The sequence below is a fragment of the Rhamphochromis longiceps genome, linkage group LG6 (genome assembly GCF_057381845.1).
Source record: "Rhamphochromis longiceps isolate RC_006_pf linkage group LG6, R_longiceps_female_GT1.1, whole genome shotgun sequence".
Lineage (NCBI taxonomy): Eukaryota > Metazoa > Chordata > Actinopteri > Cichliformes > Cichlidae > Rhamphochromis > Rhamphochromis longiceps.
Genome location: NC_140562.1, coordinates 6,996,710 through 7,022,137, shown reverse-complemented (window position 1 = coordinate 7,022,137; position 25,428 = coordinate 6,996,710). Strand labels below are relative to the sequence as shown.

Sequence of the window (25,428 nt, the reverse complement as noted above, 5' to 3'; positions counted from 1 at the left end):
TGATTCCTTTTCTAAAAAATGTATATAGCGCATTTGAGCGAAGCACCCACTGGATCCAAGGGAAGAAATCTTTGTGGAAAAAAATGAAAGGGAGAGCCCGAACGGGAGTGCCATACTTTAAACTTGTGTTTGGGGATCTTGTGGATCAGTGGAAATTGGATGGCTTAAATCTTTTACAATTAAACTCAAAACAGATATATAATAAAATCAATCTAAAAAAAATGAAGGTATGATACAATATAAGGCTGTGGAAAAAGAAGAAAATCAGAAAATAGTTAAAAACATATATGACAAAGTAATATCCGAGAACATGAGAGATACAGTGTGGCTTATCTCTGTCGGACGGCTCCCAGTAAGAGCTGTAGTTCTGTGGAGTTGCTTCGTTACCACTAAGAAATGCCCTATGGAGAATTGTGATGAAGACGAAACTCTTGATCATCTATTGATATCGTGTTACAGGACGGTTGAAATAAGGAGGATGGAAAAACTAGGTTTTAATATTGAAAATAATATAAAATCAGTAAGATATGGTTTGTTTAAAGAAAAGATGAGTGAAAATAAAAGAAGATTGTTTTGGCTGGTGATGTGTATTATAAATGTCCACATATGGAAAACAAGGGCTAAAGGTGTTATAGAACAAAAAATGATAAGTAGTTTCACCGTATGTAAAAACATTGTAACGGAGCTGAGAAGAAGAAAAACGAGAGATATGAAATTAGGAAATGACTTGCCGTGGGAGCTTTTATTTTTGTAATATGTAAAATAAGATGTGAATAATTTGTGCATGGTGCTTGCATTATGTGTATTTGTAATTGTGTCCTTTGATAATTAAATAAAGTATTTAAAAAGAAAAAAGAAAAAAAAGAAAGGGAGGTAAAGGACTCGGCAAAGGAGGCGCAAAGCGTCACCGTAAGGTGCTTCGTGATAACATCCAGGGCATCACTAAGCCAGCTATCCGCCGCCTGGCTCGCCGTGGTGGTGTGAAGCGTATTTCTGGTTTGATCTACGAGGAGACCCGTGGCGTGTTGAAGGTGTTTCTGGAGAACGTCATCCGCGACGCCGTCACCTACACCGAGCACGCCAAGAGAAAGACCGTCACCGCCATGGATGTGGTGTACGCTCTCAAGAGACAGGGCCGCACTCTGTACGGCTTTGGTGGTTAAGCTTACTGCACTGACGACGACAACAACAACTGCAACAAAGGTCCTTTTCAGGGCCACCCATCTCCTCTGTAGAGCTGATCCTATCTCTTTTGTTTGTGTCTGACACCATATTCTCAGGTTACTGTCACCGCTTTATTCTCTGCGTAACATCTCCCTCGTCTGGCTTCCACGTGACCTGCATCCAAATCAGCAACTATTCATGACATGTAGCACACAAATTCTGAATGTGTTTGCAACTTATTTTTGTCAAGAACTTCACTGCAGAAAGCTCAATGTACCACGTGGGTAACAAATATTTAGTATTAAAGGAAGGAGATGGTAATTATAAATTAAATATTCTCCAAGATAATACAAAAATATCTATAAAAAAATTAATGAAACCAAAAATGAAGGTGTAATTCAATATAAGTATGCAAATGAAGATGAAAACCTTTCAATAGTTAAAAATATACAAGACAAATTATTATCTGAAAACATGAGAGACGTGGTATGGCTCATCTCGCTCGGGCGCCTCCCTGTGAGAGCGGTGGTACAATGGAGTTGCTTTGTTACCACCATGAAATGTCCTATGACAGACTGTGATAAAGATGAGACCCTAGAACATCTTCTATTGGATTGTTATAGGACAACTGAGATAAGACAGAAGATGACAGAGATTGGCTATGATGTGGATGTTAATATTAAAGCAGTTAAATATGGTTTGTTTAAAGAAAAAATGTGTGACGACAAAAGGAGACTCTTTTGGTTAGTAATGTGTGTAATAAACACACATATTTGGAAAACTCGTGCCAAAGGAGTACTTGAACAAAAGATGATAAGTAGTGATGTGGTGAGTAAACATATCATTACAGACCTGCGGAGAAGACGAACAATGGACCTGAAACTTGGGAAAGTTTTCCCCTGGAACGAATTAAAACTGTAAGTCTTGTGAACGTTGTGTGGACTCAGATGCTAGATTTTCCTCCTTGTTTCTCCTTTTTGTATGTGCTCATGGTTTTGTATATGTAATTGTATGTGTATGTGCATTTTATATGTAAACTTGTTTACTTTAAATAAAGTGTAATTATATACAGGCTTCTTCAAAAGATTACTGCCATAAAGATGACTTCTGCCTGAGGCTCCAATGACTCAACCAGCAGTGCGAGAGCAGCCGCTCTGTCCGTTTCAGTGTACAGTGAAGTGGACTGTTGCGATAGGTCAGAAGAAGCCTGCGCTAATTTAATGAATGCTACCTTTTCAGACATTTAGTCTCTTAAATATTTACGTTTGAACTTACTGAAAACAGTTTCTAGCCTTGACAATTCTGATGACACGAACTCTGAGAAAGATTAAAAACTGGTGCAAAACAGATGGGAACCTGTGATTATCAACATTAAAAACACTTCTTTTCATTTTGTTGTACATTGCACTGAATTAAGCCTGTCAAGCAGCTGAAACAGTTCTAGGGAATGTGCTAATTATCCAAACCCCTTTATGATTCAACAGTTTTTATTCATTAACAGCACAAAGTGAAAAACAAACAGAATCCCATACATTTCAAATCATTACGTACATTTACAGATACATATTGTAATGATCAGCAGCTGTTGCTGTAAATTAATGTAGTTTCATGCCATACCACAAGGTGGCCCTATCTGTTAACATGGGCATGCGAGCTAAGAAGTGGTGAGATACTCTTGTTCTTCCGGCTGGCTAAGATTGAATAATAAAAGTACGTTGTAGATCATAAAAGGACTCCTTCATAAATAAGGAGACAAACAAAACACATATATGGGAAAAGGAGGATGAATGTTTTTGGAAGTAGTTTTTAGTTTTAGCTATTTTAGGGGGATATCTGTGTGTGCAGGTGACTATTACTGTGCATAATTATTAGGCAACCTAGCAAAAAACAAATATATACCCATTTCAATTATTTATTTTTACCAGTGAAACCAATATCTCCACATTCACAAATATACATTTCTGACATTCAAAAACAAAACAAAAACAAATCAGCGACCAATATAGCCACCTTTCTTTGCAAGGACACTCAAAAGCCTGCCATCCATGGATTCTGTCAGTGTTTTGATCTGTTCACCATCAACATTGCGTGCAGCAGCAACCACAGCCTCCCACACTGTTCAGAGAGGTGTACTGTTTTCCCTCCTTGTAAATCTCACATTTGATGATGGACCACAGGTTCTCAATGGGGTTTAGATCAGGTGAACAAGGTGGCCATGTCATTAGTTTTTCCTCTTTTATACCCTTTCATTCCAGCCACGCTGTGGAGTACTTGGACGCGTGTGATGGAGCATTGTCCTGCATGAAAATCATGTTTTTCTTGAAGGATGCAGACTTCTTCCTGTACCACTGCTTGAAGAAGGTGTCTTCCAGAAACTGGCAGTAGGACTGGGAGTTGAGCTTGACTCCATCCTCAACCCGAAAAGGCCCCACAAGCTCATCTTTGATGATACCAGCCCAAACCAGTACTCCACCTCCACCTTGCTGGCGTCTGAGTCGGACTGGAGCTCTCTGCCCTTTACCAATCCAGCCACGGGCCCATCCATCTGGCCCATCAAGACTCACTCTCATTTCATCAGTCCATAAAACCTTAGAAAAACCAGTCTTGAGATATTTCTTGGCCCAGTCTTGACGTTTCAGCTTGTGTGTCTTGTTCAGTGGTGGTCGTCTTTCAGCCTTTCTTACCTTGGCCATGTCTCTGAGTATTGCACACCTTGTGCTTTTGGGCACTCCAGTGATGTTGCAGCTCTGAAATATGGCCAAACTGGTGGCAAGTGGCATCTTGGCAGCTGCACGCTTGGCTTTTCTCAGTTCATGGGCAGTTATTTTGCACCTTGGTTTTTCCACACGCTTCTTGCGACCCTGTTGACTATTTAGAATGAAACGCTTGATTGTTCGATGATCACGCTTCAGAAGCTTTGCAATTTTGAGACTGCTGCATCCCTCTGCAAGATATCTCACTATTTTTGACTTTTCTGAGCCTGTCAAGTCCTTCTTTTGACCCATTTTGCCAAAGGAAAGGACGTTGCCTAATAATTATGCACACCTGATATAGGGTGTTGATGTCATTAGACCACACCCCTTCTCATTACAGAGATGCACATCCCCTAATATGCTTAATTGGTAGTAGGCTTTCAAGCCTATACAGCTTGGAGTAAGACAACATGCATGAAGAGGATGATGTGGACAAAATACTCATTTGCCTAATAATTCTGCACTCCCTGTACATTACACTAGGTTCGACTCATTAACCAAAACTCGACTAATAGATTTTACATATCATCTAATATTAAAAGTCTTAAATATGACACATTCTTAACAGATTTTTCTGATCACACGGTGGTTATGGCAATAATATCGTGTTGCTCCCACGAATTTTTGAACTATTGAAAACTCAATACATCTTTGTTAGCAGACGGGTTGCTTGTGCCTGAAGTTAAATCTGAAATTAAGAAAATATTACATCTTAAGATTTTTACTGCCTCTTTCACAGAACTTTGGGAACTTCTTAAACAACGCATGTGTAAATTTTTTAAATTTAAAGCGAGAGAATTAAATCATGCTAAGAATATGAAATACAATGAAAATGTAAGTAGATATATATATTTAAGAAATAAGGAGAAACAAGAAGAGGAGGAAAATCAAATGATGTCTCTTAAGGAGAGCATTGATCGAGTCAATAGAGAAGTTTTATTTAACATGTTGAGACGTACTGAATTTCATGGGAATAGCGACTATATGATTCTAAATCATCACTTGACTCAGTCTATCAGACTCTTCTAGGAGGCTATGCTGAATTGCTTCTTCAAGAGCTTCATCTTCCTCCAGAAAAAGAGGGCTAAGTAGACAAGAGATATTAGAAATCATAAAACATGTCAGCCTTGAAGAATTTCTCACCATACATCATTAAAAAAAAAAAAGAAAGATTAAATGTAAATCCTAAAGTTGCAGTCATTCAACAAAAAAAAACAAACATACAACCCCCCCCCCCAAAAAAAACCAAACAAACAAACATGCAAATTGGAAACCTGCATCGAAACAATATCCTAAACAACATCTAGAATGAAGGATTTCTTTAACCCTTAGACAACAGCTTACTCAAATTCTGCCAATTTATATGGAAACATCTGCTGTCCCTCATTTTCACTCTCTTGAATGCAGCTCTCTGTTTCCTGATGCTTGGCCTCACTTTCACCTGGTGTTGTAGGCAACGCATGATGCACTGAAAAAAGGAAAGAAGGTCAGCATGACTTGCTTCATAATGTTAACAGAGCCTTTATATATCCTTATATTAGTTCAAATAAAAGTTGGGCACATATTCCTCCTTGGCTGTAATCACCTGTGATAATCCGTAAACATTAAAATCAGACAAATTAATGATGCTCTCATCAAACAAACCCCCAGGAATTATTACTCACTGCAGTAACAAAATCTAACTGGTCATTGACCTTAGAACCTCACTAGGTTTTCATTCACGTCACATACCTCGTCTTCTCCGGCAGACTGGACTTTCAAAGTCACTGTCAGACAGCTCTTCTGGTTCCTCCTGAGGGAAAAGAAAGCATGTTCTACATAAAATCAAATACAGTTGCACCAAATCACTGGTAACACAGAGACACATGGCTGCACTAAAAATTGTTTACACCTGCTAAAAGTGCAATATTAATTAATTAAGAAAATTACGTTAAGGGAACAGACTCACTTTTTAGACAATAAATATTTCTGCACTGCAATATAAAATGTTTACCTGTGCAGGTGTTTGTATCCCTGCCATTATATAGAGGCAGGTGGTGGAACAAATCGAGCCAACTTCTTGGCCACCCCAAAGAAAACTGCTAGAAACATTTGGTTTCATTAGTCGTTTACATCCTCTAATTGTACTCAAATACTGAAAAGGGAATGTCTGGCCAGTTTACAGTGCAAATGTTCTTCTGAAGATTGCTGCTACAGTGGGGGCAAAAAAGTATTTAGTCAGCCACCGATTGTGCAAGTTCCCCCACTTAAAATGATGACAGAGGTCAGTAATTTGTAATGGAAGACATAGGCATTCATTGGGCTAAACTTCAGATGACATCAGTGAATGTTGACTTGCTATCCTCTGTTCTTGAATGTGACAATAAAGTTAGTTTTACTGCAGAAGTGTTGCTAGGAGTGTTTAAGCATTTACTTTATTTAAATTACAATTTTAGGACAACCTGTGTGGGTCTTACCATGTTATGGTATTATAGTCACTTATCACAGTTGGTCTCATTTCCCACAAAAAAAATAAATAAAAAAAATTAAATTTAAACTTACCTGTAATACTTACCTTGACCGCTATATTTCCTCCAAGGAGAGGCATCTAGGTCTGGAAGGTGTGAGCTCCAATTGGAGCCTGATTTTTTTTTTCTTGTTTTCTTTTTCTTATCTGTGGGAAAGTAGCATTTAAATACAAAAAATGAGTCCACTGTAAATACCATTAGGATCACTAGTTAATATATTTGAAATAGTGATATTATATTAGTATGTATATATATGTATACACACACACACATACACACACACACACACACACACACAAATGTGTTTATTATCTTTTACAAATATAATGCAATAAGGCATACAGAAAGACCTACCAGGGGATCAGTGGAGAATAGAGGTCTCAAGTACAGGGGATACAGGAGTAAATGGGTGGAATACTATTTCATTTTCATTTCATTTCATTTCTTTATTCATTTTCAGGCACAACAAATACCTATATTGAACATAAAATACACAAAACAAAACTTGCCTGAAAAAGGAGTGGGACGAAGACAACTTATTAAATCCCACCCCTATACTCACTCATCAACAAAAAAAAAAACAAACAAAAAAAAAAACAAAAAAAAACAATAAACTTCCCGCAGCTACGCCCATCATTGCATACAGACCCATCAACAGCCCCGGGCAGATACAAGCATCTAAGCGGCAGCTCGCAACCAACAATTAGAGCCTTCATAACTGAATACAGAATATATAAATTATAAATTGCATTACCACAGGTAACAGGCAGTAATAACTACAAGTAACAGACACACATACATACATATATATCTACACACACAAGTACATATATGTACATACATACGCACACTTTATTTTGGAATCCATACCAGCAATGGTAAGAGGACAGACATTACAGAGCACACTAAAACCCATCATTGAGTATACTGTGACCAGACCAACTGTTTGTAGAGAAATTTAAATCTATGAATATTTTTGCATTGTACTATGGACCTCTGTTGCCAGTGCACCTGAACCGTATTGACGGAATAACAAAAGCTCACGTTCCTAATACCTAACCTAGCCAGATGCCTTGATTCTCCCCACCTGACCCTCGAAGTACGTCGACCTTCTCCTACAAGCACAAATAGTGACACACAATCTGCTCATGATTATAGAGATAGCAATATATGGAGTGCTTATTTATCTATGTTTTAGAATGGCTCTTCACATAGACCCTAGTATTTTGGTACATGGAAGAGATGCCCCTACCAAATACACTTAGCCCTAACCTTAACCAGGCATCTTAATATCAGATAAGTGGTGTATACCTCTCCTCTCTCCTCCTCTAGTCGCCTAAAGGGAACAAACCCTGATCGGAACACAGAATCCTAACCTCAACCAGAGGTAAATTAGGGATAAAAATCCTCTTTCCCCTTTTGATTTTTAATTCCCTACTCCATGATGCACAGTTATAAGGTCTAGATAGACCAACTTGAAAAGCATCTTACCTAACCTCAACCAGGGGTCCATTATAATAGGAACAGGGGTATTTGTCTCTCCTCCTCCCTCTCTCCCCTCCCCTCTCCCTTTTTTTCTTTTGTTTTTTTCAGAATGATTCATGAACGGAACCCACTCCACCAGAAACACCCAAATCCAGTCCGGATTCAATAGACTATTACTCTTCATCTTCTACATGGTTTTTTATTTTTGCTGTTTTTTGAAAAAAACAAAAAACATATTATTTTATATTTTTATTTTTTTCTCCCCAATCACGTTCCTGCTCCGGATATTACCCGGTGTCGGGTTCTCCCCATTGGCCCGCGACAGCCCCAAGACTCCCTCACGGGCCCCACTCCCCTACCCAGTAATTAATTAATCTTGATTTTGGTTGGTGTACTTTTTTTATTCCTCTTTTTTATACAATCATTTTCATTCAGGCAGATGGGTTACCTAAGTAACATCCAGAGTGGTACCAACCAATGAGCTCAATCCTCATTAACACACCTGTCCATTCTTCACTGTGACTCCCTCTGATGAAGCAGCAACAGGCTGCGAAACGTAAGGGGTAGAAGCTGTATTGGGCCCAAACGGAGCCTTTTTGACAAAACTTATTGGTCTCAAAGGGTGGAATATAATTCCAACCTTGTGGACTTCTAGAAATTGGTTTTATTGGACTTAATTTCGTCCGCAATTGGCTTTTTTAGCCTTTTTTAAATTTCCTTAATAAATATTTGGCTTTTAGTATGTCAGTGAGGCCTTACCTTGTGGAGAAGCCTGCTTAAATCACACTTCCATTGATTGGAGGTCGGAATCCGTGGGCTGGAGGGCCCCCCTCTTTTCTCCTCCCTTCTTTTGTCATCTTTTGATAAGGGACAGGACTTAATCTACAAACAGAGTGCTTTGGACTCCTACCTGGATAAATTCACGGACACAACACCGGGAGAGACAGAAAAGAACTGCTGGAGACCCAGGGTGGAGTGGAGCCGAGGCCCAAACACAGGTGAGCCTCATTTACTGACTATGGATTTTTCCAACAGGTTCCAGCGGGCCCAATCCAACTTTCCAGCGGAGGTTAGGAGGAACCCATCTGCTAGAAAACACCACAATAATTTTCAGAGGGTAGGGGGGGAGGGAGAGGGGGGACAAACAGGCTCACAACGTAACCGTTATTCTGTATATCAACCTTTAAATGCAAATACTAGACAGACTGCAAAAAGTTATTTCAAATTAATGCAGGCCATACACCATAAAAACATCATTGATAAAGCTATTTTGACTCAAACTCCCCCTAAGGGAATGGCTAGACAGATAACAAAGCTCACGGCATTCATTAGACCTTCCTCCCCCACGGAGGAACTCAGGGAGGCAGTAAACCTGAACACGCAGACATGGCTACAGAATAGCCTCTCCATACTGCAGCAACATTACGCTAAAATCGTGTTAGAATATCAATATACAATTTGGGACGACACAGCTTTTCAGGTGGCAGCAAATTGGATGATAAAACGCTATAAAGCTAGATTAGCTGCAGACACTCTGGGAGCTACCAGATCCTTATTGATCGAACAATTGGAGGGCTCAGACATCTGTTTCCTCGCCGCTTGTAGATTCTGTGGAAGAGGAAACACTGGAGGAACTAGACCTAGAGAATGAGGAGGAATTCCCACCTCTGAGCCAAGTCAATAGATTAAACCAAACCTCCCTGTATCCTGAGGTTCAGATCATGAGGAACCCCACCGCCCGGGATTCACAATCGACTCCCTTATTAGATGACCATGTACCACTACCACAATTTAATATCACCGGGAGTACTTTGCCAAACCGGGTTATCTCTCCTGTTCTCCCTGATAGCAACCAGCGGTCCACTGAGTTTACTCTTGGTCCAAAACCAACAGATGAAAGGCCTCCTGTGCCATCGTGTCCTCCTCACGAGCCTTTGTCCCCTCTCGACTTCACATCCAGAGTTGATTCTAGGGGAGGGGGAGAGACCTGGGGGACTTGAGGTTAGGCCTGTGGCCCCTCAGACTGACGAGGATTTGTTCCAATCCACAACAAATTGGGAAAAATCTACAAATAGAGCAAATAGAAGTGAGGTACAAATTAGATCCGATCCACAGAAAAATGTGATCACAACTAAGTCCCATTCACTTCATCTGTCTAAAAATGTATACTCTAATGTCTCGGTATTACAGACCAGCCCAGAGATACAAACCTGCAGCAAGAGGTCTCAAACGACCAGCAAAACCTTTTCTTCTGCTGCCAGGGCCTCAGCTAATGATGCAGGGACGCCCCCTGGGGGAGCACAAAGCATGGACTTTAACTCCATTGGTGAAAGGAGTGTAAGCGGCCGAACGAACTTGGTGGGAAACAACTCCAACATGATGATGGGGGGGTCTGTAAACCACAGTGTGACTAAACACAAAGGCATGAAGACCCCATCTGACCACAAAAATGACCACCTTGCCGCTCCTCCAACCAAACTTGGCTCCTCCCGGGGCTCCGCTCCTGTAACAACAGAAAACAGACAAGAGAGACAGACAGCCACCGAGAATCAACAGGTTGAAAATATTAACCAGTGTCACCTGACGTATCATAAAGCCCGCAAGGGCAGAAAAATCATAGATTGGGTATTTCGTGGGACTCGACCAGTTTGGTTCTTAGGGGACTCCAACCTAAATCGTGTACCAGCTTACAATAATGATAATATACAAATTGATAGTTACCCAGGGGCTTCATTTTACCATTTTCTCCAGATTCTGGAAAAGACACCAATCCATCCAGATGTCAAATTAGTAGTTTTATCCATCGGAATCAATAACAGGGACCAAGATGCAGATAAAACTTCCAATAAACAATTGAGAATGCTCTATAAAAGGGCACAATCTGTCTTTCCAAATGCCGATGTATTCTTTCCCTTAATTAATTTTTCACCTCTGCTTCCAAAAGAACAGAATCTAACCAGCATCAACAACTTTGCGATTAAACGATTTCAGGTACTGAACCCGCTCCCGGGTGATAAGTTTAATACTGTGGGGGATAATATCCACTGGACACCAGAAACAGCCCAAAACATATTGGTGAACTGGTGTAAACAAATTAATCTGGATTTTCAGTAGCTTGTTACCCTAAGCAGGGAGGGACACCGTCTACTGATCTATCATGGAACTCGAATTGTAATGTATTAAATCTATCTGAATTGTTCTGCCCCACAGAAAAGCAAGTGCACTTACTGGAACGGGGCTTAACCTACATACCGATTCCAAAATCATATGATAGGCTTGGTTTACGAAAAGATCTTCATTTATATCACAGAAGAATCAAACTTATGGATTATTTCTCACAAACCAATTATAAAAACAAAGGTAATACAGAGGCAAAGTTTACCTTACCGTCTCACTGGGAGCCAACATGGGAACAGATTAGTGGGGAGGTGAAGGAACTCATACAGTCAGACATTCATAATTTTCATCAGTTTCTTCTGTTCATAGATGGAGGGATGGGACGGGCTGAGGAGGAGAGGGAAATAATTAGGGAGCTGCAGGAAAACAAAAACATTGTGATTACACCTGCAGATAAGGGCAGTAAAATTGTCATCATGGACAAACAACAGTATGTAGGGGAGGCACACAGACAACTTGTAAATACCAAATATTATAGACCAATTGGGGAGAGTTTACAAAAAACGTCCCAGAGTCAGATTTACGCCGTCATTAATCGGCTATATTACAAAAAATACATCACCGCTAAACAGCGGGACTTTTTGTTTGGACCTACTTCCCCCCGTGAAAGACAATTTTATTTGCTACCTAAAATCCATAAAGAACCGGAAAGCTGACCAATACCACATCGGGTGCCGTCGGGCAGACCTATAGTGTCTGACTGCAGTAGCGCCACTTATAACGTCTCCCTGTACATAGATCATTTCCTGGGTCCTCTCTCTACTAAACATCAGAGCTACTTGAAAGACACCTACCATTTTTTGGAAGTTGTTAGACGATTAGTGCTACCCAGCAATGCCCTGTTATTCACAATTGACATCGAGAGCTTATATACAAACATTAATACGGATTTAGGCTTAAGTACAGTACGAAACATCTTTAGAAGGAATCTGGATGCTCAGAGACCAGATGAGGAGGTGTTACAGCTTTTAGAACTTTGCTTGAGGTGTAATGACTTTGAGTTCAATGGCAATCGATACCTGCAGGTGGAAGGAACAGCAATGGGGCACAGATATGCTCCCTCTTATGCCAACCTCTATATGAGTGAATGGGAAGCGGGTGCGTTGAGTAAATGCCAATGTAAGCCTCTTTTTTATCTTCGGTTTCTTGATGACATCATAGGAGCCTGGTCACACAGCAGGGAGGAGTTTGATGAGTTCATTAGCGTGTTGAATAATCATCACGGGTCAATTAAAGTAAAGTATACATTAGACGCAAATGAGGTCAACTTTTTAGATACAACGGTTTTCTTCGAGCAGTTAAATGAACAGCAGAAGAAAATACTTACTCGGGTGTACTTTAAACCAACTGACACCCATGCACTCCTTCACAAAGCTAGCTATCACCCCAAACATACATTCAGGGGAATTGTGAAATCGCAGATTATTAGATTTTACAGAATCTCCTCCCGTGAAATAGACCTCCAGAAGTCCATTATGATCTTGTTCCAAAGCCTCAGACGAAGGGGGTACTCAAAAAGATTCCTGAGAACAATTAAGAGTAAGACCCTATCGGAATTGGGTTCCAGAGAGGGAGAGATTCTCTCACCCCAAGTAGCTAGTCAGGGACGGGGGGGGCAGAGGAGGATAAGGAAATTTTGCATCTGATCACAATGTACTCTACCTCATACTTACCTTTGAACAGGACCTTCAAAATGAACTTTAGATTTCTAACTGATATACCCCCCCCCCTTTCAAAACTGTAGAACAATAGTGGCCAACAGGAAAAATAAAAACCTTAAAGATATGTTGGTTAGAACCAGACTTGGAGGCCACCGACAGGGAAGAACACAAAGCTTAGACCAGCATTTTTTAAATGCAGTGCAATACCTGTTTAACCCACATGGTGGTGCTGGAGCTCCAATTCTGGACAACTTTACACCCAATAGTAGAAATATAGTTTATGGTATCATTTGTGAACAGTGTTTGTTAATATATGTCGGTGAAACGGGTCAGACTCTGACGGAAAGATTGAAACAACATTTGTATAACATTAGGACAGACAGATTGAATACTCCTCTAGTCAAACATTTTCAAATCCACTCACCAAACTCCCTGGGTATCCTGGGACTGCAGTCCTGTGCATCATGGACGGGGGGGACAGAGGAGGAGACATGAGGACCTGTGGATCAGAAAACTAAACACCAAAGCTCCTCTTGGGCTAAACTTCAGATGACATCAGTGAATGTTGACTTGCTATCGTCTGTTCTTGAATGTGACAATAAAGTTAGTTTTACTGGAGAAGTGTTGCTAGGAGTGTTTAAGCATTTACTTTATTTAAATTACAATTTTAGGACAACCTGTGTGGGTCTTACCAGGTTATGGTATTATAGTCACTTATCACAGTTGGTCTCATTTCCCACAAAAAAAAAAAAAGTCTTCCATTTTCTGATGATTGCTCCCACAGTTGATTTTTTCACACCAAGCTGCTTGCCTATTTTAGATTCACTCTTCCCAGTCTGGTGCAGGTCTACAATACTTTTCCTGGTGTCCTTCGAAAGCTCTTTGGTCTTGGCCATAGCAGCGTTTGGAGTCTGACTGTTTGAGGCTGTGGACAGGTGTCTTTTATACAGATGATGAGTTCAAACAGGTGCCATTCATACAGGTAACGAGTGGGGGACAGAAAAGCGTCTTACAGAAGACGTTACAGGTCTGTGAGAGCCAGAGATTTTCCTTGTTTGAGGTGACCAAATACTTATTTTCCACCCTGATTTACGAATAAATTCTTTACAAATCCTACCATGTGAATTCATGGATTTTTTTTTTTCACACTCTGTCTCTCACAGTTGAAGTGTACCTCTGGTGCAAATTACTGACCTCTGTCATCATTTTAAGTGGGGGAACTTGCACAATCGGTGGCTGACTAAATACCTTTTTTTGCCCCACTGTATTTCTTCTCTAAGTTGTGCTTCAGACCAGTCAGATGTAAAGGAGATCTTCCCAATAAGGCCATCTTGTGCTAGTTTTGCTCGTGAATCTCCTCTCAGTATGAGAAACGTTGATGCTGAAGACAAGGGCAAGCACACAACATCTTTTGTATAGTGTTTGCAGGTCTTGTTTTTTCTCACAAAATGTGAGCGCGTAGCATGAGCTTGAGGAACTGATGGAAGAGGAACCTGAAATGAATTCAAGCACAGATACAGATAGACACCTATGCATTACAATACATCCGTAAGGTTTCTGTTATCTGTTCATTAAAAAACAAAACAAAACAAAAAACTGTAGACTCAGACCATCTTACTATTGTCTACCCATTACACAGAAAACTGAACCTCTTGTACCTTGTAGATTAGCATTTGGTGATTGTTGGTCAAGTTGGTGATTCAGTCCCCAGGTGCTCTAATCTACAGCTACCAATGGGTTTATCTAAGTATGACTGTGTTCGCACACAGTCATACTTAGATAAACCCATTGGTTTGTCTAAGTACAGAAAAAGTGCTTGTATTAATCTGTGCCTGTGAATGGGTAAATGAGATCTGTTGTATAAAGTGCTTTGAGCACTCAATTAGAGTAGAAAAGGCCTGCAGTTAGGTCAGTGTGTATTTGGACCCTAACAAGTTTTATTTTGTTGCCCGTTTACTGAAACATATTCCAATCAAAATTATATCATGGACATGATGTGCAGACTCAGCTTTAATTTAGGGTATCCATATTAAAATGATGATGTAATTACCAATTAAGCAGATAAAAGGCCTGAAATTGATTTGAGACGTAGTGTTTGCATTTTGAAAATTTTACTGTGAACAGACAACATGCGGTCAAAGAGAACATAACAGAAAAAAGAAAATTAAGAAATTAATACAGCCACTACAGTGACCATCAAAACAATGAAAAATATTGCCGTAAAAAAATTTTTGCGACACCACAGAACCAATGATAGCGTATAATATGAAACGATAGATGTTTTCATATCGTCATATCGAACAGCCCTAATACAGAGGGTTCACTGCAAGGTGCAAGCCACTCATAAGCCTCAAGAATAGAAAGGCTAGAATGGACTTAACAACAAAACAAAACAAAACAAAAATCTAGTAAAAGCCAGCTAAATTTTGGAAAAACATTCTTTGGACAGATAAAACCAAGATCAACCTCTATCAGAATGATGGCAAGAAAAAAGTATGGAGAAGGGTGGAACGGCTCATGATCCAAAGCATACCACATCATCTGTAAAACATGGCAGAGGCAGTGTGATGGTTTGAGCATGCATGGCTGCCAGTGGCACTGGTAGTGTTTACTGAATATGTCACACAGGACTGAAGCAGCTGAATGTGTTCAGAGACATACTGTCTGCTCAAGTCCAGCTAAAAGTAGTCACATTGATTAGGCAGCATTTAATAATACAGATGGACAATGACCCAAAACATACAGTCCAAGCACCCCATGACTTTAAATTAAAGTAAAGAAATAGAATATTCTTGAATGGCCAAGTCAGTCACTGGATTTTAACCCAGTTGAGCATACATTTCACTTGTTGAAGACTAAATTTAGGACAGAAAGGCCCACAAACAAACAGCAACTGAAAGCCAATGCAGTAAAGGCCTGGCAGAGCCTTAGTAAGGAGGAATGCCAGCATTTGGTGGTGTCCATGACTTCAAGACTTCAGGATGTCATTGCCAACAAAGGGTTTTGAATAAAGTAATAGAAATTAGAGATGGACCGATCCGATATTACGTATCGGTATCGGTCCGATACTGACCTAAATTACTGGATCGGATATCGGAGAAAAATAAAAAATGTAATCCGATCCATTAAATATCACGAAAGCACCTCACAAAACTTGCAACAAGCCGTAACTCGCCTCAGAACGTTAGCACGTCGGAGCAGTATGCATCATGTGATAGAGCGGCTGTGGCATGCGGGACCTGTCGGTGGTCTGGGTAGCATTTGGAGCTTCGCTAGCAACCCGGCATTTCATCTCCGACAAAGTTATCCCCGAGAGAAGTACAGCAAGTGTGTAAGTCCATCTCTGAATGTAAAGCATTCCTGCGTTAAGCTTAACAAGCGACTGCCTCTTCTTGCTGCTATTTCAATCATGAAACTGGTTAATGATCAGCTGATCGGCTTTTCTGTCGCGAGTCCGTCTCTCTTGTTTGTTTTTGGCCCACTTTGCACCGGAAAGAGGAAACCACAACTTAGACATTCACATTACTCACACTCTCATTACACATACATATAGGATCTTGGGGGTGGGCACGATACACGGAATCCAAAGTACCATCAGGGTGTACACCCCACCCCTGGCGTCGTTGCCCACCTCTCAAGGTTAAATACACGTAGACATTGAGGGCTAGCAGGAGGGACCATGCGCTTACCTGCTGCTCTCTGGCAGGTAGCTCCATGCCCTCCTGGGTTTTAAATGCACCTTAGAACACACATGCATCAACACTACAATGAGCGGGTGGAGGGAGGTTTGGAGTCTTCTCTCACCCCCGTTCTCTGCGACCTGCTGGAGCGGGGGGGCTAGGAGGAGGAGTTGGCCGTCCGACTGCGGTCTGGAGTGTGGGGCCTCCCTGCTGCTGCGGAGTCGGGGCGGTCTGCCTCCCCCCACCGCAGGGAAGAGGGTAACACCACCTGGGTCTGGGTGCAGTTCCCCCTCCAGGGGCAAGGGTACCTAGACCCGGTTCGTAGAGTACGCTTTGGGAGTGTGATCGTGTGTACAGCGTCTCTTTATGTCTGTCTCCACGTTGGTTGAGTGTGGAGTAAGTGCATATGAGAGCATGAGGGTGGGAATGGATGTTTGTATATGTGTGTGCCTGTATTTCTGTGTCTATATGTCAGGTTGGATGTCAGGCGCCACCTCTCTGGGGACATCTCAGGCCCTCCAAGGTTTGGAGGCCTATCTCCCCCTACCACCACTTCCCCTGCCAGTGGCGGACTCCCTCAGGTGTCGGTGCATTGGTGGTTCTTTGTGTCCGGGGATGGGCGTCCAGGTACACACCGGCTCACTCCTTGGCGGCCACGTATCGGGGCCTGGAGCCTGGGGCTCGCTCGGGCCACTTCGGAGGTGGGGTGCCCCCGGCCTCTCGGCCTGGGGCTGGGTCACTCAGGCACGGCTGGCTGCCGGTGGAGCTCATGGGCGCGTCACTGCAACTCCCCCTGGATTCTGCTCCGCGGCTGTTGAGTGAGCCCTCATCTGGGACTCTCCTCAGCTCTTTCTGGGACAGTGGCGCGGCTGCCCCTCTGTTGGTCTTCCTTGGTCTCTTGTGTTCTGGGGGCCTCTGGATGTCTGGAGTTTTGATCTCCTCCATACCTGCTTCATGCCCTGGAGGACGGGGCTGTGGCCCCCCCACACCCTCTAGCAGATCATTACATGAAGGAACCTTTTAAAAAAACAAGCGCGTCCATGCTCACAGGTGTACACACGGGTGATCACACCCACAAACTACACCCTTTTTGGCTCCTACCTCAAAGCACACTGTTCTGTTGATCTTATGTGCTGCACAATAATGTTTAATATTTAGTATTTACTGTCATATTCCCATATATCATTGTGATGCTGTTTATTCTATTACTCTTGTTCTCTTCTGCTTGTTTTCTTTTTTCTTTCTCAGCAGGTGATCCAGGTGATTGATATATGGATTTTTTATTTTTTATTTTTTCCTGCTCATTCTGTTGGTTTTTGTTTTTTGCCCTTCTCCCCCGTCCCTCTTCTCAGCTGTTTCTCTTTCCCTCTTTCTTTCTCCCCTTCTTTCCCCCAGTCATATCTGTCCCGTATTCAGTAAGTGAAAATAAAATAAACAATAAAAGGTGAATCAAATGGACCATTACGGCAAGGCTGGGATGGTCAATTTGGTAAAGTAAATCCGTTGGGCATCTTTCTTTGCCTTTAGACAACAATTCTGATGGCAAAAGAGCCAAACGGGACAGGCAAAAAAAAAAAAAAAAAAAAAAAAAGAGGAAACCAGCGGCTGAACAACAGCAGCACGTTTAAGCTTGATAAGCTGTTGTTAGAATTTATTTAATATTACTTTCTACACCAGGATCTTTTTCTACGTAGCTGACGGCTGGTAACTGTGCAGGGGCGGATCTAGCAAAGTTTAGCCAGGGGGGCTGATAGGGCATTAACAGGGAAAAGGGGGCACAAAGACATACTTTTCTTTCTTATTCTCATTTAAAATGTCTAGCTTTTAATAAATAATTATCTGACACCCAAAGTTTTAATTTGATGTAAAATGAATACAAGTCAATTACTGTATATAGTGACTATTAAGTCTAATATATATACCCTAGTAAGCTATAGTACTTTTTCCTTTGGGAAGGTACCATCTGTGCAGTCTGCAATTTTGTTGAAGAAAGATGTTGAATCTATTTAATATTTCTTGAAAAATAATTGATTTCTGTGCATTTTTTTTCACACTACATAAAATTAAGGTTGATTACTATGAATTTTTTTTTTTTTTTGCATACAGGTATAACAGAATAGCTTTAGTGTAGTTGTTGTTTTAAACTTGAGTATGAACTTATACAAAATGCAGCAAGATATTTAAAAAGACAGTTTTGTTGATTAACTCATTCACTGCCAGCCATTTTCAAATCAGGTAACTCCCCACTGCCAGGGTTTTTGAGCATTTTTACTCATTTTTGAAGAGCCACAGAAAACTGTGTGTTATGATCATATAAACGCTGAACCTACCAAAATGAAGAACAGACTCTCTTCTTTCATCCAAAAAAAAAGCTTGTTTCTACCATTTTCCATTCTTTAGTAATCAGCTGTAGAAGAGAGGTGGGTTCCACCAAAAATGCCTGTTTTGACCAAAAAAAGGGAGAAAACGAGCTTTTTGTGAAAAATACATTTCAAGCAGAAAAGTGCCTTTGACACTAATATTTCTTGCTTTGTGACACCTCTAACATATAAAATAGTTTTTCACTTCTATAAAACAGAAATAACACTGAGAAAGGTTATGTTTTATCAAAACAATTTATTTACAAATATATGAAAAAATAAAATGTACATAGTGAAACATTTATTCACAATGAATAATTCACTTTTGTGTGGTAATCATTATAACACTTTCCGGGATGCAAGGGCACACAACAAGACTTGCACCACATTTTTGTCTCACTGCGCAATCCCTTACGTGCGCAAACCCTGCACCTCCTTGCAGGTCTACTTTTACTGCTGGTGGGCTTCAGTTTTTCAAGTTGGTGCCTGCCTAGGTCACCGTCTAGCCTGCTATCAGGGTCGGTGTTGTAAGGTGCCCTTGGGGTTTTTCTGCCTTTCCAGTCACCTTCCCCTTCAAATCCCACACCTGCCCCCTCCCATTGAAAAACGTAATTGACGTCTATAGACGTCAATGGCAGTCAACGTAAGTTTTTCAATTGACGTCTATAGACGTCAATGGCAGTGAATGAGTTAAAAAACACTATATCGGATTCATATCGGTATCGGCAGATATCCGATACCTAAGGTAATTAGACAAATTAAATAACTGAAAATAAAATGATCATTTCTATTACTTTATTCAAAACCCTTTGTTGGCAATGACAGCCTGAAGTCTTGAAGTCATGGACACCACCAGATGCTGGCATTCCTCCTTCAGTTTTCTGTGTAATGGGTAGACAATAGTAAGATGGTCTGAGTCTACAGTTTTTTGTTTTGTTTTGTTTTTTAATGAACAGATAACAGAAACCTTATGGATGTATTGTAATGCATAGGTGTCTATCTGTATCTGTGTTTGAATTCATTTCAGGTTCCTCTTCCATCAGTTCCTCAAGCTCATGCTACGCGCTCACATTTTGTGAGAAAAAACAAGACCTGCAAACACTATACAAAAGATGTTGTGTGCTTGCCCTTGTCTTCAGCATCAACGTTTCTCATACCGAGAGGAGATTCACAAGCAAAACTAGCACAAGATGGCCTTATTGGGAAGATCTCCTTTACATCTGACTGGTCTGAAGCACAACTTAGAGAAGAAATCGCAGCAATCTTCAGAAGAACGTTTGCACTGTCAACTAGCCAGACATTCCCTTTTGAGTATTTGAGTACAATTAGAGGATGTAAACGACTAATGAAACCAAATGTTTTTAGCAGTTTTCTTTGGGGTGGCCAAGAAGTTGGCTCGATTTGTTCCACCACCTGCCTCTATATAATGGCAGGGATACAAACACCTGCACAGGTAAACATTTTATATTGCAGTGCAGAAATATTTATTGTCTAAAAAGTGAGTCTGTTCCCTTAACGTAATTTTCTTAATTAATTAATATTGCACTTTTAGCAGGTGTAAACAGTTTTTAGTGCAGCCATGTGTCTCTGTGTTACCAGTGATTTGGTGCAACTGTATTTGATTTTATGTAGAACATGCTTTCTTGTCCCTCAGGAGGAACCAGAAGAGCTGTCTGACAGTGACTTTGAAAGTCCAGTCTGCCGGAGAAGACGAGGTATGTGACGTGAATGAAAACCTAGTGAGGTTCTAAGCTCAATGACCAGTTAGATTTTGTTACTGCAGTGCGTAATAATTCCTGGGGGGTTTGTTTGATGAGAGCATCATTAATTTGTCCGATTGGGGCGATCGTGGCTCAAGAGTTGGGAGTTTGCCTTGTAATCGGAAGGTTGCCGGTTCGAGCCCCGGCTCGGACAGTCTCGGTCGTTGTGTCCTTGGGCAAGACACTTCACCTACTGCCTACTGGTGTTGGCCAGAAGGGCCGATGGCGCGATATGGCAGTTTCGCTTCTGTCAGTCCTCCCCAGGGCAGCTGTGGCTACAACTGTAGCTTGCCTCCACCAGTGTGTGAATGTGTGTGTGAATGGGTGGATGACTGGGTGTGTAAAGCGCTTTGGGGGTCCTTAGGGGGGACTAGTAAAAGCGCTAGAGAATTGCGAGAAAGCAAATTGTTGGTTAAGGTTTTTAAGGAAGCAGCACTTCGTGATTTATACAGGCACTTGCATCCACATACCGTCCATTACACTAGATTCGATTCGTTAACTAAAACAAGGATTGATAGATTCTACATATCACATAATGTTCAAGGTCTGAAATATGACACTCTTTTAACAGACTTTTCTGATCATATGGTGGTTATGGCAACAGTATCTTGTTGTCCCCATGAATTTTTGAACTATTGGAAATTGAATACATCCTTGTTAGCAGACGAGTTGCTTGTGTCCGAAGTTAAATCTGAAATTAAGAAAATATGACATCTTAAGATTTTTACTACTTCTTTCTCGGAACTTTGGGAGCTTCTTAAACGACGTATGTGTCAATTTTTTAAATTTAAAGCGAGAGAATTAAACCATGCAAAGAATGTAAAATATAATGAAGATGTGAGTAGATATATATATTTAAGAAATAAGGAGGAGAAGGAAGAGGAGGAGGAAAATCAACTGATGTCTCTTAAAGAGGACATTGATCGGGTCAATAGAGAAGTTTTATTTAATATGTTGCGACGTACTGACTTTCACGGGAACAGTGATTATATGATTTTTAATAATCAAAAGAAAAGTCGAAATGATTTTATTGTCTCAATTAAAGATAAACATGGAAAGTCAGTTTTTAAAGAAGAGGGGAAAAGACAAGTAATTAGAGATTATTGTTCGGAGATGTTTTCATCCATTGCTACAGTGCAAAAGTTATGAGGCAAAAATTAGAATATATGTCCTTGCCATTAACCCCTTACTGAAAAGGATCAATGATGACAAACTGATTAAGGGATACGTCCTTGACAAATCCCATAAAATCGCAGCTTTGGCGTATGCAGATGACGTGACTGTGATAATCAGAAACCAAAACGAACTGTCTTCAGTTATGGAGATATTACACCACTACGAACAGGCATCAGGTGCCAAGCTGAACCAAGACAAAACTGAAGGGGTGTGGCTTGGACATCAGACCAGACAACCTAAAATGACGATCTCTCTTTGTAGGGAAATTAAAATTTTGGGTATATGGATTGATAATACTGACTCTAGTTTACTAAAGTGGAATAAGAAAGAAAATGAAATTAAAATGGAAATTATAAAATGGGAAAATAAAGATACAAATTATAAAACAGGTATTAATATTGTAAAAACACACATAATTTCAAAACTTCTTTTCCTTGACACAATTTTTCCTCCTCCGAGAACAACTGTAATGAAAATAAGTAAGATGTGCATTAAATTTATCTGGGGATCCAATCGAGAAGTGACTAAGAGAAAATTTATGTACAAGAGTAGGAAGCACGGGGGTTTGGGAGTCCCAGACTTAGAGATTGTTTTGCGAATTCCTTTTATTAAAATTATTCAAAGCACAATTTCTCGGGGTGCCCCGTGGGTTCGAGGGAAAGAAGAATTGTGGCAAAAGAAAAGAGGCAGGGCCAGAGCGGGCGTTCCATACCACAGACTTATGTTTGGTGACTTATCAAGTCAATGGGAACAATATAGTTTAAATATTCTCCAAGATAATACGAAAAATATCTATAAAAAAATTAATGGAATCAAAAATGAAGGTTTAATTCAATACAAGTATGCAAATGAAGATGAAAACCTTTCAATAGTTAAAAATATACATGACAAATTATTATCTGAAAACATGAGAGACGTGGTGTGGCTCATCTCGCTCGGGCGGCTCCCTGTGAGAGCGGTGGTACAATGGAGTTGTTTTGTTACCACCATGAAATGTCCTATGACAGACTGTGATGAAGATGAGACCCTAGAACATCTTCTATTGGATTGTTATAGGACAACTGAGATAAGACAGAAGATGACAGAGATTGGCTATGACGTTGATGTTAATATCAAAGCAGTTAAATATGGTTTGTTTAAAGAAAAAATGGGTGAAGACAAAAGGAGACTCTTTTGGTTAGTAATGTGTGTAATAAACACACATATTTGGAAAACCCGTGCCAAAGGAGTACTTGAACAAAAGATGATAAGTAGTGATGTGCTGAGTAAACATATCATTACAGATCTGCGGAGAAGACGAACAATGGACCTGAAACTTGGGAAAGTTTTCCCCTGGAACGAATTGAAACTGTAAGTTTTGTGAGCGTTGTGTGGACTCAGATGCTAGACTTTCCTCCTTGTTTCTCCTTTTTTGTATGTGTTCATGGTTTTGTATATGTAATTGTATGTGTATGTACATTTTATATGTAAATTTGTTTACTTTAAATAAAGATAAAAAAAAAAATAAAATAAAAGCGCTATACAAAAACAGGCCATTTACCATTTTAACGTTTACGGATTATCACAGGTGATTAAAGCCAAGGAGGAATTTGTGCCCAACTTTCACTTGAACTAATATAAGGATATATAAAGGCTCTGTTAACATTATGAAGCAAGTCATGCTGACCTTCTTTCCTTTGTTCAGTGCATCATGCGTTGTCTACAACACCAGGTGAAAGTGAGGCCAAGCATCAGGAAACAGAGAGCTGCATTCAAGAGAGTGAAAATGAGGGACAGGCAGAGGGACAGCAGATGTTTCCATATAATGTGGCAGAATTTGTGTAAGCTGTTGTCTAGGGGTTAAAGAAATCCTTCATTTTAGATGTTGTTTAGGACAGCGGTCCCCAACCTTTTTTGCGCCACGGACTGGTTTATGCCCGACAAAATTTTCATGCACCAGCCTTTAAGGTGTCGCGGATAAATAAAACAAAATAAAACTAGTACCTGTACCGATAAAAAGAAGATTTATTCATAACACACATGAAAAGACCAAGGAAAACAGAGTTAACGATAACAAAATAACACTGAAAACCGATAAAAACCCTGAAAACTATACATTTCACACCTGAGCCTCAACTCTCGCGGCCTGGTACCAAACGACTCACGGACCGGTACCGGTCCGAGGCCCAGGGGTTGGGGACCGCTGGTTTAGGATATTGTTTTGATGCAGGTTTCCAATTTGCATGTTTGGGGGTTTTTTTGCTGAATGACTGCAACTTAAGGATTTACATTAAATTTTTTTTTTTTAATGATGTAGTGTGAGAAATTCTTCAAGGCTGACAGGTTTTATGATTTCTAATATCTCTTATCTACTTAGCCCTATTTTTCTGGAGGAAGATGAAGCTCTTGAAGAGGCAATTCAGCGTAGCCTCCTAGAAGAGTCTGATAAACAAAGTGAAGTTCATATTTCAAGGTAAGATTTGAAAGTAACCTTTGATAATTGAATATCTTATTTGCATCTTTACTTGCATCATTTTTTTTGCAGTTACACAATTACAAAGGTAATTGCTCATTTCTGACTAATTTAATATGGACTATCACAACATAGTTATCTGTTGTAACTCTGTGCACTTGAGTGAAATGTACAGCAAATTTCCATTTTTCCCCGAGATCTGTTTGTCATTGTCCCATTTTTATATAGGTCTTTTAAGAAACTCAGCAAAGAAGAAATTGAAGGTCTTCTTAGAGCTCATAGTGAGAAAGTCATTACACCAGGAACAAGACAACTCCATATCAGTCGAGCCAATGTGTGGTCAACTGCTTTGCGTCAGTTCAAGAGACCCAAGTTTGCAGAAAGCTGTGAGATGCTTTATGTCACATTTGCAAGCGATGAACATGATACAGAGGAAGATGCTGCTGACCTTGGGGGGCCAAGGCGGGAGTTTTTCCGTTTACTGGTGAAGGCCATCTTTCAGGAGAGTGGTGCTTTTGAAGGTAATATGATTTCATAGATAAACTAACTTACTTACTCAAGGCATAAAGGCTTGTTGACGACACTCGTTTTTATAATGTTACAAACGCAACAACCACCTGATCTGAACATTGTTTGACAGAACATTAACAAGTTAATAAATGACTACAGATAATAAATCTGTTATGTTCTGTGTGTCTGAAACAGTAAAAAAAAAAAAGTAATACATTTTTATCTGTCAATCTCAAGATATCAGTTGGGGTCTGTACAGAATATACTTTTTTTGTGTGTTATTTTTCAGCTACACCAAATGGATGCACACTGAAATTTAACATCCTACACTTGCCACCAGGAGCAGCAAGATTCCAGCCATAGGTTTTCAACCAGCTCCTAAAATAACATTCATTCACGATGAAAGCAAACATCTCCCGATTGCACACACATGTGCAAATGAGCTTCAGCTTTTTGTGAATGAAACAACAATGGCTGATGATGATGCTTTTCATTACTGCTTCTTAGTAGCACTCATGAATGGAGCTTTATTCAGCACCATCTAAACATGTTCCAAAAAAGTGAAATTAAAATGGTGGGTTTGTTAACTCTAATCCTGTTCATTAATTGTAGTTTCAAGTAACTTTGCTTCATACAAGAAAGTTGAAATCAATTCTGACTGCATTTAATGTTGAAATGTAATAATTTTCAAAGCTTCAATAGATTTATAAAAATGCTAACTCTGTATTTTCAACGACAAATCA

At 40.2% G+C, this 25,428-nt stretch overlaps 2 protein-coding genes across 2 annotated transcripts; both read left to right on the top strand.

Moving 5' to 3' along the window:
• The first annotated feature begins 722 nt into the window (after positions 1 to 722).
• LOC146667394 (histone H4-like) lies at positions 723 to 1,226 on the top strand. Its single transcript, XM_085408390.1, has 2 exons — positions 723 to 732; positions 850 to 1,226. The coding sequence occupies exons 1-2, from the start codon at positions 723 to 725 to the stop codon at positions 1,161 to 1,163; spliced, it is 324 nt and encodes a 107-aa protein (XP_085264516.1). The 3' UTR covers positions 1,164 to 1,226.
• An 8,990-nt stretch (positions 1,227 to 10,216) lies between these two features.
• LOC146667393 (uncharacterized) lies at positions 10,217 to 25,048 on the top strand. Its single transcript, XM_085408389.1, has 7 exons — positions 10,217 to 10,534; positions 19,815 to 20,240; positions 20,442 to 20,502; positions 23,408 to 23,543; positions 24,080 to 24,175; positions 24,404 to 24,696; positions 24,975 to 25,048. Exons 1-7 carry the CDS (start codon positions 10,217 to 10,219, stop codon positions 25,046 to 25,048), a joined length of 1,404 nt encoding a protein of 467 aa, XP_085264515.1.
• The last annotated feature ends 380 nt before the right edge of the window (positions 25,049 to 25,428 follow it).